At 34.7% G+C, this 19,255-nt stretch overlaps 1 protein-coding gene across 1 annotated transcript in view; it reads right to left on the bottom strand.

Annotated features, from left to right (window-relative positions):
- Positions 1-4,444: 4,444 nt before the first annotated feature.
- The window catches only part of LOC110382265 (transcription factor SOX-21), a 38,152-nt gene continuing 23,341 nt past the window's right edge, over positions 4,445-19,255 (bottom strand). Inside the window, exons 4-5 of the mRNA XM_049835729.2 lie at positions 14,113-14,255; positions 4,445-6,614 (exon numbers count right to left, since the gene is read on the bottom strand). Coding sequence (XP_049691686.2) covers positions 6,162-6,614; positions 14,113-14,255 — 596 coding nt within the window. The 3' untranslated portion in view covers positions 4,445-6,161. The remainder of the gene's footprint in view (positions 6,615-14,112; positions 14,256-19,255) is intronic.

Raw genomic sequence — 19,255 nt, 5'->3', positions numbered from 1 at the left:
CATGTCGGGAACTGTCAAAATGGATAAAAGCGCGCGAACGGTCAAGTTATTGTTCTTTAAATTGACTTTTGACCACAGGGGTTAGTGGTGACAAGAAAATTGTTACTTTCATACCGAGGTGGGACTTTTATTTCCCGTTAATAATTCGTAGGTTTAAAGGACTATTTCTGGTTCTCTTTTAAATGGGTACTAGCCGATTTCCCGCGATTTCACCCGCTTCCTGTGGGCACTAAGCCCTCACCGGGATATAATATAGCCAATTTTACACGGGAAGCATGTAGCTTTCCAACAGTGAAAGGATTTTTCAAATCTGTCATCTTTACCTATTATATTAGACTTCATTCATTCATTTAATAGTTACAAATTAATTAAATATCAATTTCATATCTGTCGAACATCAATTTATTTATAGAATTTTCTAAGTCAAATAAAATAAGTAACAAATGAAATATATACAAGCTTTTCTAAGACAAGAAAATTTCAAAACAAATGCGTGGGTGTTCTACCACCTGTAAGTTTCCACGCATTAGAAAACAGTTTCAAGAATGTAAGTAACGGTTACTCAATAACGGTTATTAGAAATAATAACTGTTTTCGTTTCAATGGTTGTAACCATTTTAATTGCAGTGTATAATAACATAATAACTGAAAATTATAGTGCTTTTGTACTGCTTGATGGAAAATGTGAGAAGGTGTGGTATTGTTTACAGAAAATTATTGAATTTATGAAAAGGTATGTTTGCTAAGGAATTATAAAGGCGCGTTTCTACTAGGCCACACGGTGGAGGGTCCGATACAGACTTCACACGGACTTTCATAGAATTTTGTCTGAGCAACCAATCAATGCAAACAAAAGTCGGAGCCAATAATAAGTCTGCACAAACGTCCTGTCATCATATTTTCACTTAGACTTCAGACATTTGTACAAACTTAAAGTCTCTATCGTGTAGACCATAACTGTTTGTTTGTCGCTAATTACAAAACAATAGAAAATCAATCGTGTCTCGCGTTAATCTGCGCTCCATACAACTGGTTAAAGACGTGCATCAAGAATCTATTATAGTTTAGAAGACAAGTCAATTTGAAAGCTTTTATATTTTCCATTCCCACCAATAGTTATTTTCAATCTGTAAGCGTGAAATATTAAGACACAGCAAATCAATTAGGTATTTAATTGTCTTATGGAAAAGTCTTGTTAATAGAGAAATCAATTAACTCGTTATGAAGATATTATTGTTCAAATCACAGTTGGAAAATAAGTTTTCAATACCGACCAGGGTTTCACAGAACGATGTGTTCATTTGATCATCATCAACATCCTCCTAGCCTTGTCTCAATTACATTTGTGTGGTCGCCGCAGCCTGTTTTCTCCTTCCATCCATACTCTTCTATCTGCCGTCATCTCACAAGTAACATTCTTTACTTTACAATTAATAATAAATATAATATTTTTTTATTTATCCACAGTAACATAATACTTGTTTGCCTTGATATGGAGTTAGGTACATTGAATTGGTGTAGGTAACTATTGTAGGTATTTAGTAGCAGACATTGTTTTCTTGGATCGGCGGTCAACAAACTGGGCTAGGCCTGTGTCTTGGAAGCCCGAGTTGCGATTACATGGGTATTTTTGTCGAAGCATAGGTCGTATGTGGACAAAGATAGAATATAAACATTTAAAGACAGAATTTCGAAATATAAACATTGTGCTGATATGACAAAACAGTGTTTTTGTGGACACTTTAAAGCTACCTTTTCATCCTCTCTTACACATTTGAAGTAGCACAGCAGCACTAAATAAAGACAGGGTTATATTTTATACTTATGACAAAATAATAATTTATATTTATATTAGAACTGATTTTGTTTATATTGAAAACAATTGTTGAACTGCATCCGACGCGTTGATTGTTTATTTTCGTTCGTTTTGTCGTAATTGTGTAGGTAGGGGTGTACGCTTTTGTGTACAGGGTGCGTCATTAAAGTATTTTAATTAAAAGGTTTTTAAGAGTATTTGATACCAGTAAAATATTTTTCTAGTTAGTAGTTAGTTCAATAATTACCTACGTACTTATAAATCAGTAGTTTGCAATATAATATAATATCAATATTTATCAAATAAAACATGCTTACATAGGTATAATAGTATGTATGAGCATAGTATAATTTTCCACTTGGTAATTGGTATTAAAATAATTACCAAGCAAACTAAATCGAATAAATTCTTTTCTACATATATACTAATAAAAACTAGTCGTAATACAGTACAAATAATATAAAAATGATAACGTAAGGTCTACCAATGGCATAGCTAGTAGAAAACACATTTATAGACAACTTCCCACGTAGCACCCGGGGGAATGGGCGAGGTAATATACTTACACAACTATTCTGCTGCAATGGAGTAGTACCGTTCACATAGATAGAAGAATATTAGGTACCTACCAATGGAAATTTAAAAAAAATGCGTAAAATAATTAAAGTTTTCTACGTGATCGTTGAACACATGAAAGCAAATTGAACTCAATTAAACCTCCTCCTTTTTAAGAACTCTTTTAAAAATGCATGTTGGTAGTTAAATTTTTGTATTTTTTTACCATATACCTACAAGATAAAATTTCGCCACATTATAAGTATGCTCAGTATTTGTAAAACAGGGTTAGGTGCATATCCAGTCTATGTTCATGACAAACTGTAGAAACTGCGAATTATATATAATACTTACGTATTTCAAGATGGCTTTTTATAAACAACTAGCTTTTGCCCGCGGCTTTGCTCCCGTCAACTGACTTCTCTACTTTACCCTATTTTTTTTTTCATAAGAACCTTCTCCTGACAATAACAAACACAACAAAAAAAGAATTAGCCAAATTGGTTCAGGCGTTGTTGAGTTATGCGCTTACCAACACATTTTGCGATTCATTTTTATATTATAGATAGGTAAGCACTAAGCAACTTGTGTTGCTGACTGTACCACACATGTAGCTATATTCGCAATCTGGTCGTAGAGTTTACATATCATAACGATAAGGACATTACTGTAATGACTCCATTGCAACTATTCAAAGATTTTATTAGCGGAAAATATATTTACAAGGCCTTTTAGTATCTATTCTTTTTACTGGATTGAAATTTTGAAGTCTGTAAAAACACTGATTTTCGTGCTGTGTCAGATTCACGGGCATTAGAAACGCACCCGATGACGTCAGGTCACCATTGTTTGTTTGTATGCGTCTCGTATGCAGGATATCTCGACGACCCTAGGGTATACTGGTAGAGAACGCCTAAGGAAGCGATACGTTCGCCGTTATTGTATATAAATATATATTAATTTTATATGTGTGTGTATGATTAACTCTGCCACATATTTACTGGTCGCCGAGTGAACCGTTTAATGCATTTTTCTTAGCTCGTCTGTTTTACACCGTCCTGTATATTTCCTACCTTCATATTAAGGGGGTTCCCATTGTTTATGTTATTCCATCGTATTTGGCGCACAAAAGACAGCAGTTGTTTATTTTATGCCAAATCACTACCCTTACTTGCAATGATATCTATCAAGAGCGCATATTTTATTAAAAAACATAGGGGAAGTTAAAGGGGGGAAGTTAAACATAGGGGGGGGGTAAAGGACCAACCTCAAGTATGAGGGCGCGGGGTCGATCCCAGGTCAGGCAAGTACCAATGCAACTTTTCTAAGTTTGTATGTACTTTCTAAGTATATCTTAGACACCATTGACTGTGTTTCGGATGGCACGTTAAACTGTAGGTCCCGGCTGTCAGTGAACATCCTTGGCAGTCGTTACGGGTAGTCAGAAGCCAGAAAGTCTGACACCAGTCTAACCAAGGGGTATCGGGTTGCCCGGGTTACTGGGTTGAGGAGGTCAGATAGGCAGTCGCTTCTTGTAAAGCACTGGTACTCAGCTGAATCCGGTTAGACTGGAAGCCGACCCCAACGTGATTGGGAAAAGGCTCGGAGGATGATGAGGGGAAGTACGCCTTAACGAATTTCATACTTCATTGCTACTTGAAACTGCTTTCATGCAAACAAAAATATACTTTATGTAAAAGAAATAAGGTTCATAATAATTTGGTGATTGTAAACCAATTTCGTAGCTCGGAGGGTCGGTTTATTATTTTAATATTTTTTCTTAATTGTTCACTGAGAGGTGATAATGACTGAATAAATAGTCTGTTTTGATATAAAAATGGATATGTTGATTTTGTGTGCGAAAGTTTTTTTGTTGAAGGCACTTTTCAATGAATATTAGTTGATGATAGTGACCATCATTGGTTTTGTATGTGAAAGTAGAATAGGGGGCATAAAATGATACTTGGACCTCACTTGTAAAAAATATTTTCTGTGGCTTCTTCATAAGAAGGGTTACTAACGAAATAAAAAATTAAAAACAATAATAAAATTTCTAATTATTTTAATTACGTATAATATTTTTTATTCGAGATAATAGTCCCATCATTACAATCGACTATAATTTACAACATATTTTTACAAATACGCTTATTTTTCCATAAATTACAATTTATATTCCTAAATATAAAGATTAAAACGTTAATTTGTATTTAGCTTACAGGATATATTCGAAACTGGGTTGCAATAATACAAAATGAAAATTAATATTTTATATGGCAACTTATAAATGCAAATTGAAGTTAAATGGCCAACAGTTTTCTCAATAAGAAATTGTATCAAATTATACATTACTTTTTTAATTCGAGCATAATGAAATAATCAAAAATATATAGGTAATTAATGGATTATAATGGTCAATCAAACTTCAACAATAATTGGAGTAAAAACTTTGAAATTTAAGCTTTGGACCCCATGGTTACAAATGACAGATTAATTTTAAATTATAATTATCAAGGAATGTTACACATAAATATTATTTAAACAAGGAACCATTTAAAATAATCTGCCCTAAAAACTACGGGTTAACAACATCTATTAAAGTTTAAGTTTTTAACAACAATTATTATTTTAAAAAAAGGATAAAAATATTAGCAAAAAATTATAATATTTCAATTCAATCATATCCAATCAAACAATCAGATCCAATAATTATTGAGAATAATAAAAAGCAGAAAAAGCTCGTTTTCAAAAATGACAGTTAAAATCCACAATATTCTAAAGCAGTTTTGACATTTAAACATTTTTATTTTACAAAAATGACACGTACGAATCTAAAGACAAAAATATAACAATTATTAATTATTTAACTATATTTACAAATAATATCAAAAGTCGTTGTAATTAATTTTCGGACTTTTAAATCCAATAAATTATTGTGATAATAATAGAATTGCAACTTGTATTATTATCGCAATAATTTTGGTTAAAAACATTTTTTATCGATAAACAAGTTTTTGGTGCAATTTAGACAATTCTACGTGTTTAGCCGAAAATCGATCTCAGTGGCGTGCACTTGGAGAGGCCTATGTCCAGCAGTGGACTGCGATAGGCTGATGATGATGATGACGTGTTTTCTCGTCTGGCTACGAAATACGTGATTTTAGACGAGACAACTGCTATTCATTAGTATGTTTATTTTTAGAACTGCCAAATACCAGCACAGCCTTCCGACTATTCATGAGACTATAAATTTTAATTTTGGACCAGTTTGACAGAATAAAAATAATGAGCTTTTTGCCAGCGAAGATTTTGTTCAAAACTTCTTTATCGATAAAGAATCAGCTCCTATTTATTAACAACTAACTATATTCACAATGTACAGATAAGTACGTATTCCTATACACATAATAATATCTAATAACTTTAATTTATTTCCGAAGAAATCAAGAAGGAACTTTGGAGCACAAAATAAAAATAAAATATAGTCTAACACTCGTTTAAAAAGACTAAAAAATCGAGTGAAATCAATAGTCCGTGAAAACTCGCATTGAAATATAAAAAATAAAAACATTTATCTTTTGAATTGAATAATAGTCTTTTTATTAATATAATAATAGAATCAATTTATAATTTTAAATTCTCATCGAATAATAATATCGAATTTCGTCACCACAATAATATCTGCGTTCCAAGAACTGGAACTAAAACTAACCTCCAAATAATTCGCAGTCGAAAAACTATAAAAATAAACGAATAAATAAAACTCAACAACAACAAACTAGGTTTCAGGTCAAAATATGACGGTGAGGGGTCGTCGGAACTCTGGTCCTCCTTGAGTACTCTGGGGATATTGCCCTGGGTATTGCGGCATGTGGATACTTGAGGATCCTTGGTAGTAGGGAAGGGACGGGGAGGGGTTTGAGCCTGAGGATGACGAGCCTTCAGTCCTGTCTTGTGCTTTGGGGGTCATGTCTGGGGACTCGGCCGGGGAGCGGGGTGACAGGCTAGAGGGGGCTGAGTTGACGGAGCTGAGGCCTGCCATGGCGGCTGCTGATGCTTCTGAGTACATCTTGCCGATGTCGACGGGGTAGGACCGCTGTTGCTGCTGGTCCATGTACATGTACGCCTTGGAGAGGGCTGCTGAGTCCACCAGGTAGCCGCGCGATGGGTCGGGGTACATACCGTAGCTGCGGTACTTCTCAGCCTCTATGGAGTATTTTGACATGTCCATTGAAGAACCGACCTTGAACAAACAGAGAGAATTGTTAACACTGATATTTAAGTTCAATATTAAAGTTTCAATATGTACAAAAAGGTTGTCATGTTTAAATTGAAAATAATTGGCAACTGCAACTGTCATTGCCAATTAAATAAAAATCAATCTTATTTATTCGATAAACGAATAACATTAACAAAATAAATAAGGTAAATCAGTGACCTTTCAACGAGTCAAGAATTCAAGGGAAACGCATCTTAATGAATAAAGTCTTCATTTCAATAAGTTTATCATAAATACTGTGTGACTTCTGAATACGGAATGGATGCTGCAAACAAATCATAAATCGACGCATTGCCCAACATTTACAAGTCAACGGCATAAAGATTATTTCACACAATCTCTTTGTAAGAAAACTATAATCTATCTTAACAAGAATTACTCACATATAACATAATTCAACTGAAAATTAAATACGATTTTTCGTTAACAATTTACATGTTATTTATTGACAGTCGACATTCTACTTTGTGTATAGAAGATAAGGTTTGAATTTGTTGAGAAATGTATTTAAAGGTAATGTAGTACTGTATTTTACACGCTCAGACACACAAATCATGTGTAACAATGGAATCGAATAAAGCTTCGAATTTTAAATTTTTTAATGAAGTGAGCCCTACACAATATTGTGAGGAAAATATCGTTTGGACATAACACATACGAGCACTTTGTTCGGCGAACAATGCCTGTATGCAGGTTGAAGTTGCGTGGACTATAATTTACGGATGGTGATATATTTTGTAGTGTTAATGCTTTTTGAAGCTTTAACGTATTGCTGAAATATATTAAGCTTTGATATATTGGCATGCACGCACACCCGGAAAGGACTGCAAGTCAAGCTCAACATTTTAATACAGTGACTAAATAAAGTAACCAAGAAAATACTTTTTTTGACTGAACTGAAACTATTTTTACGTAGTAGGTTAAAAATAGGTTAAAATTGAATGACCATAAAAAACGTAATTTGACCGAAAACTATTGAACCCTTCGCCAAACACAGACGGAAAAGAATCCCTCTCAAATTCCCAGCTAGCCTAACTCAACGGCCGTGTGTATCGTGCGTTTGCGCATAACATACGACGGCCGGTCACAGCTAGAGCGCTAAATCAGGATTAGTCCGACGCCCAGGCATCATGTACCGAGTTTACTGCCCGCCCTTACGGATATTTTATTGCAAGCCAGTTATATACGAGCAAAGACTTTTTGTTTTGGAAAACTATTCGGCGTTTATCAATGTTCAAATAGGGTGTCTTTGTGTGGGTGTGTTTGTGGTTCTTGAAGGAATTTGTTCGGAATGGCTTGAGGATAGATAACAATATTTTGTTACATAGGGAACGTTTAAGGTACAAATACTTTTTTTTTAGGAATGTTTATTTGAACATCTTTGGTAGTCGTTTCGCATAGTCAAAAGCTAGAAAGTCTGACCACGTGACCACGGGGTATTGGATTGCCCACTTCATGTAAGACGCAAGTACTTAGTGCAGTCAGTTAGACCGGTCAACCTCAATAAAGTTGGAAATAGGCTAGGCAGATGAGTTTTAGTCTCAAAATATTTTTATCCAGAAACATTACGAGAAAGATTCTTACGTAGCTACTCTATACGAATATTTTTCCAAAAAACTTTCGATCTACCAAATAACCAAAACCGATTTCACACCGAATAAAGATCGCTAATGAGTCCAAGGGCAACCGGCAGCAACCGGGAAAGTAACCCATATCACCCGCCGATAACCGTGGATAAATCATCTATCAACATAATCGAATATCCGAATCACAATGGTTCGTTAAAGAACTACACATTTGGCGGTAGATTGTAAAAAGTAGGGCTGCTACCGAACCGCTTTTTTGGACTACCTCATTTTGTTAGAAATAAATATTTATATCATGTTTTAATAAATATTAAAGAAAGGATAATCTCACCCTTTTTAGATCGTTTTTTGCGAGTTCTTTTCATTTATTGATAACCCTATATCCTAGATCGGTAGCCGACACCGTTCAAAAATAGTAGTTCCAATATTACGTGACATAATCGACTCATTCCAAGCTTGCTATCACTCTTATAGATAAATGCAATAATATCACCTAAAAGTTAGGCTACCAATCTGTTCATGTCGAAATAAAACTGCCAACCCTACAAACCCAAAAACGCCCAATCACTATTTTTAATACAACACAGGTAAACTTGCAGTTGTTGATATGAATAGTGACTGATTATATTGTTTCCTACCGTATACCGGTACTGCTTTCGTCACGGTAATCGGGAAACCGCGGTATCATCCAATAGTCGGTCTATTAGCGTTGGGGGTGCGAAAGACCGATGCCGGCGGTTGCAGGGTTAATAATTAAATGTTTTGGTCACACCTCGAAAGTTTAAGTTGGGCCTTTTTTATTTGGAGTGAGTTATGATGTTGGATTTTTTTATAAGTATTTTTTGTTATTATTTTATGTAGAAGCTGATCGGTGATACAAACCTTTGAAGTATTTCGTCTGCCTAAAATTGATTGACATTATAATTTTTTCTATACATGATTTTAATGTTTCATTATATTGGGACATAAAACCTTGCTCAGAAATATACAATTTGCGTAATTCCAAGTAAAATTACAAAAAACCTCGATTATCAAAATAATTTTGTTGGCAAAAAAAATAACAAAAGCATCAACAAACAAAAGATTGTTTGCAAATAAAATTGTTTTGATTACATTGAATGCTTCATTTAATTTATTTTTGTTAAGAATTCGTGTCAATGCCGGCTCACAATCAGTGCTGATTCTCTATTGTCTTCCATTATTACGGAAACTTGTCATTTTGCAATGACAGCTAGTCACTCTGCCAATCTTTTTTATGACACCTTTGTTAATAATATTTCATTTGTTATTTTTGTATGAATTTGAAGGAAAATTTCACCATACTTTGCGGACTCTTATGTAAATAATACATTTTATATTCTTGTACTTAATTCAATTAATTCTAAGTGGTACAAGAAATACACATGAATCTTCATCTCTTCAAAGGAATAAATAAACTAGTGTACCTACCTATAAGTTATTATTTATTAATACTTGTGAAGATCCAAATATGAAGTATTAAAAGAGACGCTTCAGTCTTTAAATAGAACATCATTTGTTTGCAACCAATACCTTGACCTTATAAAAACAAAAGAACTATCAGAACATAAGGTACTATCAATCAGAGAAAGTTAAAGTTGCAGTTAAAAGCATTTACCCAAACACAGGTTATCAGTTAATGTAATCAACTAATTGAATTCGTTATCTTAGCCATCTGTACTTTCACTTGACCGTGCTATATAGTGGTCAATTAAAATATACTATTATTAAGATCATTATTGTGAATGGATTCTCAATGTAGTATGCAAGAAGATAATTGTTCGAGAGTAAAATGTTGATGTAGGTTATAAAATAATGCAGAATATTATAAAACAAGAGAGCTGAGGCTGTTTGTTACTTTTATAAAAGTTAATATGAGGACACACTGATCCGATTTTGAAAACTTCAGTGAAAGATGATCCATTTACGAAGGAAGGCTGCTCGATTTACCTAGTGCGCGAAGAAGTCCCCATGGGACGCGAGCTTTAGCTAGTGTTCTTATTGCAGATTTGAAAATCGTAGCGTGGCATTCAGGTTTTCAGGACTTTATAACTTGACCATACAATTAATTAGTGACACTGTCTGTAATTATGAACGAGGTTACATAAATACTTTTGATCTTATGTAGCACATATAGTACGAAAAGCTCGAGTTGTTTTGAACTTAGACTGTTGAATGGACCTATTATCAACATTCTAATCAAACAATAATCTTACACCTACACTCCTCCCATATTTGGACTATTCTATTAACTATTTAACAAATAATTTTCTAATCCCACCATTATGCAATAAAGTCGAAACAATGGCCGCCCCCGTACTGACGTCACTTTCACAAGATTAAACGTCAAATAGAGGGAAGGAGGTTTTAAAATCGGAGGGCTAAGTCCCAGGGGCAAGTGTTATTAGGGTGTTGCCATATTGTAAAAAGATTGTGGATGTTATAGCTGTTTTTTGGTACGGGACAACGTGATAATGATTATGACGTGTATTTTGGTGAAATTAATAAAAAATAAATAACAGCAATTGTAGTAAGTGGAAAACTCCATATTTTTAGTGTGTTTAGAAGAACTTATTTAAAAGACTAAGTTAAGCTGGGCATGTAGGTAACTGTTTTAGTCCCTAAAAAAATGCGCGATTTATACTTCTATTTTAAATCAAAACCTTGTGGAGTCAGGATAAGTGTGACTAAATTATCAATTACCATCCGATGATAGTGCTTTAATGTCTGCCTATAATATATATAAAAAAACATAAATGGTATAAATATAGCTTTCTAAATCGCCTATTAAAAACATAATGTGTCCTCATCCTTACAAAGGGTGTTTACACGTCAAGTATTGTATTAATTCGCCAGAATTTGTTCTAGTGAGTGGATGAACCGGGGTCCGGATCCCGTGAAGATTGGGGGAAGAGATCGGGATTCAATGAGATGTGCTAAATAAGTAGGCGTTTGAACATAATCTTTTATTTTCCTGACGTGTGATTGAAAAAGGGTTCGTTGTTTGGGTAGAGATGGAGATGTTTGAGATTGATTTTTAACATCTGGATATGTTAGATAATGATGTGTAACGTGGTTGTTGTGTCAACAAATGTCAGATATTCAGATAGGAGATATAATTGAGATGAATTAAATTAAACCTAGTGTAGGTTATATCCGTAAAGTTCTGTTTCTTACACTGTTCTGTTACTTCTTAAGTTTTATTCCGTAAACAGAACTTTACGGAGAACAAATTACCATGCGACCACTAAATAATGGTAGTGAAACTAGAAATAGATTTCGTATCAGAAATGAAGTTTTTATAACAAGAGAAGCCTTCAAATTATAATTACTTATACTCAAATTATAACCTTCACTGCTTGTCTTTTAAGAGATTCACAAATGCTCCCTGTAACATATTAAGACCACAAATCACAAATACAGCATGTATTAAAACATCATAACAAGAAACAACCCCTCGACCGCTAATTATTTCGCGACTACCCGCAGTTACGCACCCCTGCCACGGTGACACGAGGAATCTGATTCAATTGTGAGATATTAATCTATGTTTCTGGTAAGACAATTTGGATATTAAGATATAGTGTATTCTAGTAATGTCATAAATGCATATAAATATTTCAGTTTCAAGAATTTAACTTAAAAAAACCGTTATGTTGCACCTAAGTTGAGCTCTGTTTGTTTCAGAGTTTTTTTGATATTTGAATATATTGCTAGCATTGGATACATTAGTCGCACGAAGTCGTGGTGGCCTAGTGGGTAAAGGACCAACCTCTCGAGTATGCGGGCGCGGGTTCGATCCCAGGTCAGGCAAGTACCAATGCAACTTTTCTAAGTTTGTATGTACTTTCTAAGTATATCTTAGACACCATTGGCTGTGTTTCGGATGGCACGTTAAACTGTAGGTCCCGACTGTCATTGAACATCCTTGGCAGTCGTTACGGGTAGTCAGAAGCCAGTAAGTCTGACACCAGTCTAACCAAGGGGTATCGGGTTGCCCGGGTAACTGGGTTGAGGAGGTCAGATAGGCAGTCGCTTCTTGTAAAGCACTGGTACTCAGCTGAATCCGGTTAGACTGGAAGCCGACCCCAACATGATTGGGAAAAAGGCTCGGAGGATGATTGGATACATTAGTTATGAGAGGAGTGCGTCTGAAATTCGTGTGATGTTTTGTCACGAAATTAGTTTTTCTGTTAACAAAGTTTTCTTGCATACCTACTGAAAACCTTTTAAAAATGACAAACTCACCACTCAAAGCATATAACCAGGTAGCAGATGAATAGGGTATTACATGCATTTTTGAAATATATCTTAAATAAATTCTTTAGTCTTAATATATCTCTAAAAAATTAAAAATATTTTTTTTTCTCACGTTATGTACGAATATAAATAAATTAATTGTTTTATCATAATTTCAAATTTCGCGCGTATTTCGCGAAAACGCGGCACACAACGGACGCCATGATTGTTTTTTGGTCATGACGCCATTACGTTAGTAAACAAACTACAGCTGTCAGTAATACATATTTTGATATGTATTGAAAATTGTAATAATGAGTAATTATGCTCCGTATCGTTGGTGTGTTGTTTCTGAATGTGAGAACACTAGTGTAAAAACACCAGACAAATTATGGATTCAACTACCAGTGGATATAAATATGAGAAACACTTGGTTAAAAGTTGTTTACTACCGTAATGACGTCATTAGCATGGCGGCGACATTTCGTAGTGTTCAAAGACAGATAAAAAAACCTAAAAACTTTAAACTGCAATAAAAAATATAGGTATTTATTTACCTTACGAAGTGAAACTAACATTTCCCGATTGCTTTTCCTCTAAACAATCATTGTAATACACTTTTAATTTTTTTCTCATCTAGACTAAAATACCCTATTGATTGAGAAAAAATTATGATCTTAACTAACATAGCGTTAAAATTAGATACGAAATTGATTGCAACGTGTTAAAAATGCGTCCCTCACAAATTCAATTTTCCATACTTCATCACACCATTACCCATCAATTTCTCCATAACATATGGTTTATCAATCCCAAGGATTTTACACGCTTTTTACGTACGAAGATAATTTTCAAGAAAATTAGATAAAATTATTAAGATGCTCCCTTATTACGTGGTGTCAGCATATTTTTGAGATTTTTTTTTTTGGGAATTTCTCCCGCACGATATTCCTATTTCATGGTGCTAATAGGTTTAACCAAAACGTTGAAGATTTCATGGTTCGGTACTAACTGGATGATAGTATAATTAGCGCCCAAATTACTGATTCGGTATTTCTCGGCAATTTTCGCAAATCATCGTCGGTACTTTTTTAGAAACTTGTAAGGATTTTTTTTTGTATTTTTTGCTGTTACATAAGTTTGATTTATTGCATAATTCTGGTTCAAATCGGAATCCATTTTTTGCAGAACCATGACAATGCCTATGATAGGCCGGACACTTGAGAATATAAGGTAACTTAAACTGGTGAACATTACGAAATAAATAGCTATGACAACATGTGTATGAATTTACCTACTCTAGATACATAAACGGCATCCATCGTCATCAACAAACATATAAATGTAAATTTCTTACCTGGACATGGTTTTTACCTAACGACATCCTTACCTTTCTGTACCTATCTACAACCCTCTTCCTAGCCAACCACCCTCATCCTCCGAGCCTTTTTCCCAACTATGTTGGGGTCGGCTTCCAGTCTAACCAGATGTAGCTGAGTACTTAGCTTTGCAAGGAGCAACTGCCATATCTGACCCCCTCAACCCAGTTACCCGGGCAACCCAATACCCCTTGTACCACCCATTCATTACACAAAATTGAAATGTAGAACACTCCTCACCTGTGGATTAGGCGTCAACGCAGCATTGATAGCGTTTTGCTGAGCAGCGGCAGCGGCCGCCGCCGCCATGCTGGCTCCGAGCGGCCCGTACGCAGCTCCGTAGTACCCGCCCATGGCTTGTCCCATGCCTCCGCCGGCCATACCTGAGGAAAAATAGTGGTTTTATAGTGGATACTGATTAACGACTTTTTGGGAAAGTATGAGGATCTTAAAGTGTTCTGTTTTACTTCAAATATGGGTCTTAGACCGCAATTTGGTGTTCTGAATTCAAAGTCAAATGTTTTTATTTCAAATAGACCTTTGCAGGCTCCTAATCATAAGCCTAATCATATGTATGATTTATGTAAACTACTTCCGAGAACTGAGCCTAACAAAAAGGGTAGATTTGCAAACAAAGCATATCAGTTACCCAGATGACAGCCAACATCTGTTCAAAACAACCAATCAAGCTTAGCCATTCAAAACAAATTCCACAAGAGTTCTAAATTCAAAACATCCAGACGCTAGAGCGGAATGTCTAATTCACAGTTCACACCAGTCGGCAAGTGGCCACCGTAATGGACAGTGCTCTATAGACCGACGCACATTCATAATGGCGCTCCGGGAACTCTGATTCGAGCACCAATTAATTATTTCATTGTGCCACGAATAATCCCGCCCTCGAGTGCTATTAACTAACGGTCAGTTCCTTAGACGTGTTTATTAAATACGCCTCAACGGGGCTAGTTTACTCGCTTATTGATAACTAATGAATTCGGATTAGGAATTTAATTTAGAACGACTGATTTATTAGTTCTTAATCTGGTTTTATTGAGATTCTATTTTTTCTTACTGATCTATATATGGACATAAATTTGGTTTATTGTAAAATTATAGATCGTTTAATTATTGTTGTAAGAGATAATTACAAAATTCAATTTTGTTTGAATATTAATCTCATCATTTTTGGCATTGTTAAAGGGATCAACATAAATAATATTTGATTAAATTAAAACCTATAAATTACGACGGCAATCCACGTCAGAAATGTAAAAGAGAACTGTCAAATTTCGCGGCAAAAAATATTTATAATACAACCAAATTAGGATGTCACGACAATCTAACCACTCGTAATGCTATTACGTGAAAATCGAAATACACTTCATGTCCCGCGTGAAATATTCGAATACAGAATTTAAATAAAAATATATGAGACACCCCTATTGTTGTGACGTCAGCCGAATCTACAATATATTATAAACCGCAGCAAAATTATAAAGCAGTTTATTAAAAGGACAATGAGTTCTCCGTCAAAGCAATAAGGTGCGATATCGCTTGGGAGTTGATTTTCACGAACGCAAATAGGTACGTCAAGGTTTTTAGAAAGGGACGATCGAGATTTTTTTATTATATTTATAATTAAATTCCCTGTCATCTCTTTTGGGTATCTGGCCTCCTGGTATTGGCGTTCGCCGATGGATTTTTATTTTTGGAATTTTTCCCAAGTTTTCATTTAATTCGTATAAAATATGAATGAATTCAGACTGCTTATAACGACAGACAGGGATTGACGTAACGGCTATCATTAATTTATTATTCCGTAAATGTCAGATGCTTTGAAGTATAAATGTCGGTGCGTCTAGAGGAAATTATTAGTTACGTCTGACTGACATACAAGGTGGCTATGCAGTGATTGCAGCATTCACCTGCCTATAAATTATTGCTTAGTTGCTATTTACACGCTTATCCGAGTATGAAACAAAAGCTATATATTACGATGCACGCGTCGGTCGTAGAAAACGAACCATTGTTTAGTGGTGTTGTGTTGACTACATGGCCAAAGAAACATGGAATATCAACTGGAGAATTGATTAATTGGAATGACGAAATAAAACATCAGTATATTCCCTCCTGCCTCGTAAGATGAAAAGGAGAAAAACTACAACGCTCGGATACATTAATCTCTTAGCTCACGTGGCAACTTCATGAGATTTTCTCGAAACGAACCCGTACGACTTCATCAAAGGCTGCACACATAACCCTAAATTAACTCACTGTTGGTCCAACAGACCGACAACAAAAACCCAATTAATTACTACCAACGGTTTACACAGAAACCGCTTAAATGCAACATCAAAACTGTAAATGACTAATTTTAATTAATAAAACAAATGAAAATTTCCTTAAGAGTCGTTATGCGGGACTTTTTCGACTCAGAACTTGGTTTAGAAGTTGAAAAAGTCCTTGAAAGGGTTCAAAAGGGTTATTAAAATAGGCGATTTTTGTTACTTTGTGGAAGTTTGGAAAGTAAAAGAAAAGCAAGCTACCTTGGTTATTAATGTTTACGAATTTCATTTGAGAGGGAAAAAAAAACATTTTGAATAATTTTCGGGACATTCCAAAAAAACTTCCACGTGGAAAACATAGGAATGCATCAATCAGCTTATAAGTTGCAAATCGCAGAAGGGGGAGATTTTCATGAATCATTTTGCTATTAAAACCGAGCAAATAAGCAAGCTTTTCTCAACCATTCTTTCGCATCAGTCATAGCTGGACTTGTATAAATTAAAAGCGCGGGCACAATGGATGTAATTTCAGACACGATTCACCTCCACCTCCATCACAATCCATATCATTCATAATGACCATCTTCCGACCGGCCCCTGAATATGTAAATATAGCCCCAGCATTGTGAGGATCGACAGAAAGGTCGGACACCGGGCTTAATGGGATTTTCGTACGGGTTTCCTTTTCAATGCCCCCGTTTTTTTCTTTCCACTCTTTATATTTGAATGTGTTAAATTTCTCGGAAAAATGCTTATTTTCTGTCCCGTCAGGTGGGTAAGGTGATTTATAGAGTGACCTTAGATGGTATCAATAGTTGAATGTGTGGCTTATTTCAGAGTTTCAGTTTGGAAATGAGTTTTGGGTTGCCGAATTGTTCGGGACTATTTTTTGGGACGAGTGGCCGGGCCGGGGGTGAAATTGAAATAATATCCGAATTGAACACTGTACATATTTTCAATGTTATGCGAACTATCCATCCATCATTAACTATCATAATCGAGTAACAGAAACATTTGCGACAAAATGCTTCACTGTAACGTCTAAAACACAAAATCCACGATCAAATCAGATCACAACATAATCCGATAGGACCCTAAAACAACCTTTACCAGTTCCATTTATCGTTCAAAAACGATCGGAACAAATGACAAGGGGTATATTTTCGCCGTTTCATAGCACGGGGAGGGTTGTCCGCAGACGTACTTAACAAACCGTGGTTAAATTGATAGATTAGCCACAATTTGTGCAAATCATCGTTTTTGCTTGTTTGTACTTGGATATTAAGTGATATGGATTTTGGTTGAGTGATACCAATTATCTAGATAGAATCGTTTTGAGACTGGTTAGTTTTGTAATGCTTGGTATCGGTTTTATGCAAATTCTGTTTGTTACATTTTAGATTTACTTCTAGGGCTATCTCAGAGCTATTTTGTTATGAAGTTTACAAATGCAATATTAATGTACGTTTCAAATAATAAAACGCTTACTCTAAGTTTAGATTGCATATACTTTAATTGTAATTTACTCGTAAAAGAATACAAAACAACATTCTCACACATTAACGACCATGTGTCGAAAACCCCAAAAAAAATCACAGCAAAAATATAAACAAAAAGCTAAGTCATTTCCTAGAGCCATAAACAAAAATTTCTCGCTCCACACGTCCTTTCTCCCCAACGTCCCGCGCTCAACTGTCATGTAAATGACGTCACGTGACCGGAAGCAGTTTGGCGGGGGGAGGGTCTTCCGGCGACGCACGCGATTGGACACTTCCGTTCGGTAACAAACTGCTGGTATATAATATGCTAATCATGAATAAGCAATTTATTGGATTATTGTATGGATTAGCGTTGCCTGTTCTGCCTTTAAGTGAGGATTAGACTGGTATAAAAAGGATTTTTTGTTCAATACACGAAAGTAATGTTCCAAAACATTCGTGTATTACATTTGACAGTTTCTTGCTATTATGTTACGCACGCTTTGTGTTTTTTGTTCTCTACTTTCTCTCTAATATCCAATTAAAAATATTAATTACATCATAATGATGCATTGTGTGGTATTTTATAACTGTAAAGTAACTATACAAAATAGTTTTTCTATGATCTAACAAGAGGAAGTTCCGCAAACACCTTAGAGTAGTAATAATAGGTACTTTAAGAAATGTACAGAAAAAAATATTGGTTCCAGTTTTTTTGTGATCTATTCTGAGAACTTTTGTCATTTAAGTAATTAATTTACCGTAACACTAGTATAGCATTTTTTTGCACTTTGACAGTTCCATAGCAATTAAGTACGGACTCCAAACAAACTAGTTAAAGCCAGTTTCTTTTCTTTCAGATTTTTAAGGTGTTTTTGAACGGTCGATTAAGAAATCGCGTGGACATTTTTGCGACAAAAAAGGGGACAAATCGATTACATTCTTTGGTACAAAGTTGAGGAAAATACGACATCATTAGCTGAATAAACAAAGTTTGCTAAAATAGACCGGTGAACAAAAAATTGGAGCCCATCATTTGTTAAGGAAACTCGCCATGGTTTTTAATTAGAAACATTGGGTAAAGAATCCAGAGACAAGATATTTGAGGATAGCGTACTCTTTTCTAAGTTTCAAATTCTAGGTTTTAACAAAAGCATTTTATTTCTATTTTCCAAGAAAACTTAGTGTCTGCATTATTATTGTGATTGTATATTTTCTGAATTAATGCTTTCAAAAAGAGCCAGTAGTAGTAAGTCTTTTTTACTTCTGAAGATTAACATAAATTCTACCAGTTTGTCTTTAGGTTATATGTAAAAATATTTATAAAGGGCAATTACATCGACTGAGGATGAGGTTAAGTTTAAATTAAATCACCCAATCCTATAGATACAGATTTCTTCAACATACACTAACTTACTACTACTAACTAAAGCAAAAACACGTTTACTTACGTTTTATATTAATACTATTCACCTCAAAGAAAAACAAAAGACATTTAAAACAAATAACAAGACAATTGGATATCTGCGTCAATTATTATTAGCATTATTAATATCTGCCTGATACAATAAAATGGAAAACACATATAGCTAACATGTAAACTAAATTGTATGAAAAGGT

Source organism: Helicoverpa armigera, chromosome 6 (genome assembly GCF_030705265.1).
Source record: "Helicoverpa armigera isolate CAAS_96S chromosome 6, ASM3070526v1, whole genome shotgun sequence".
NCBI classification, from domain to species: domain Eukaryota; kingdom Metazoa; phylum Arthropoda; class Insecta; order Lepidoptera; family Noctuidae; genus Helicoverpa; species Helicoverpa armigera.
Note: the sequence above shows the minus strand (reverse complement) of the source record. Positions and strands in the feature narration are given on the sequence as shown.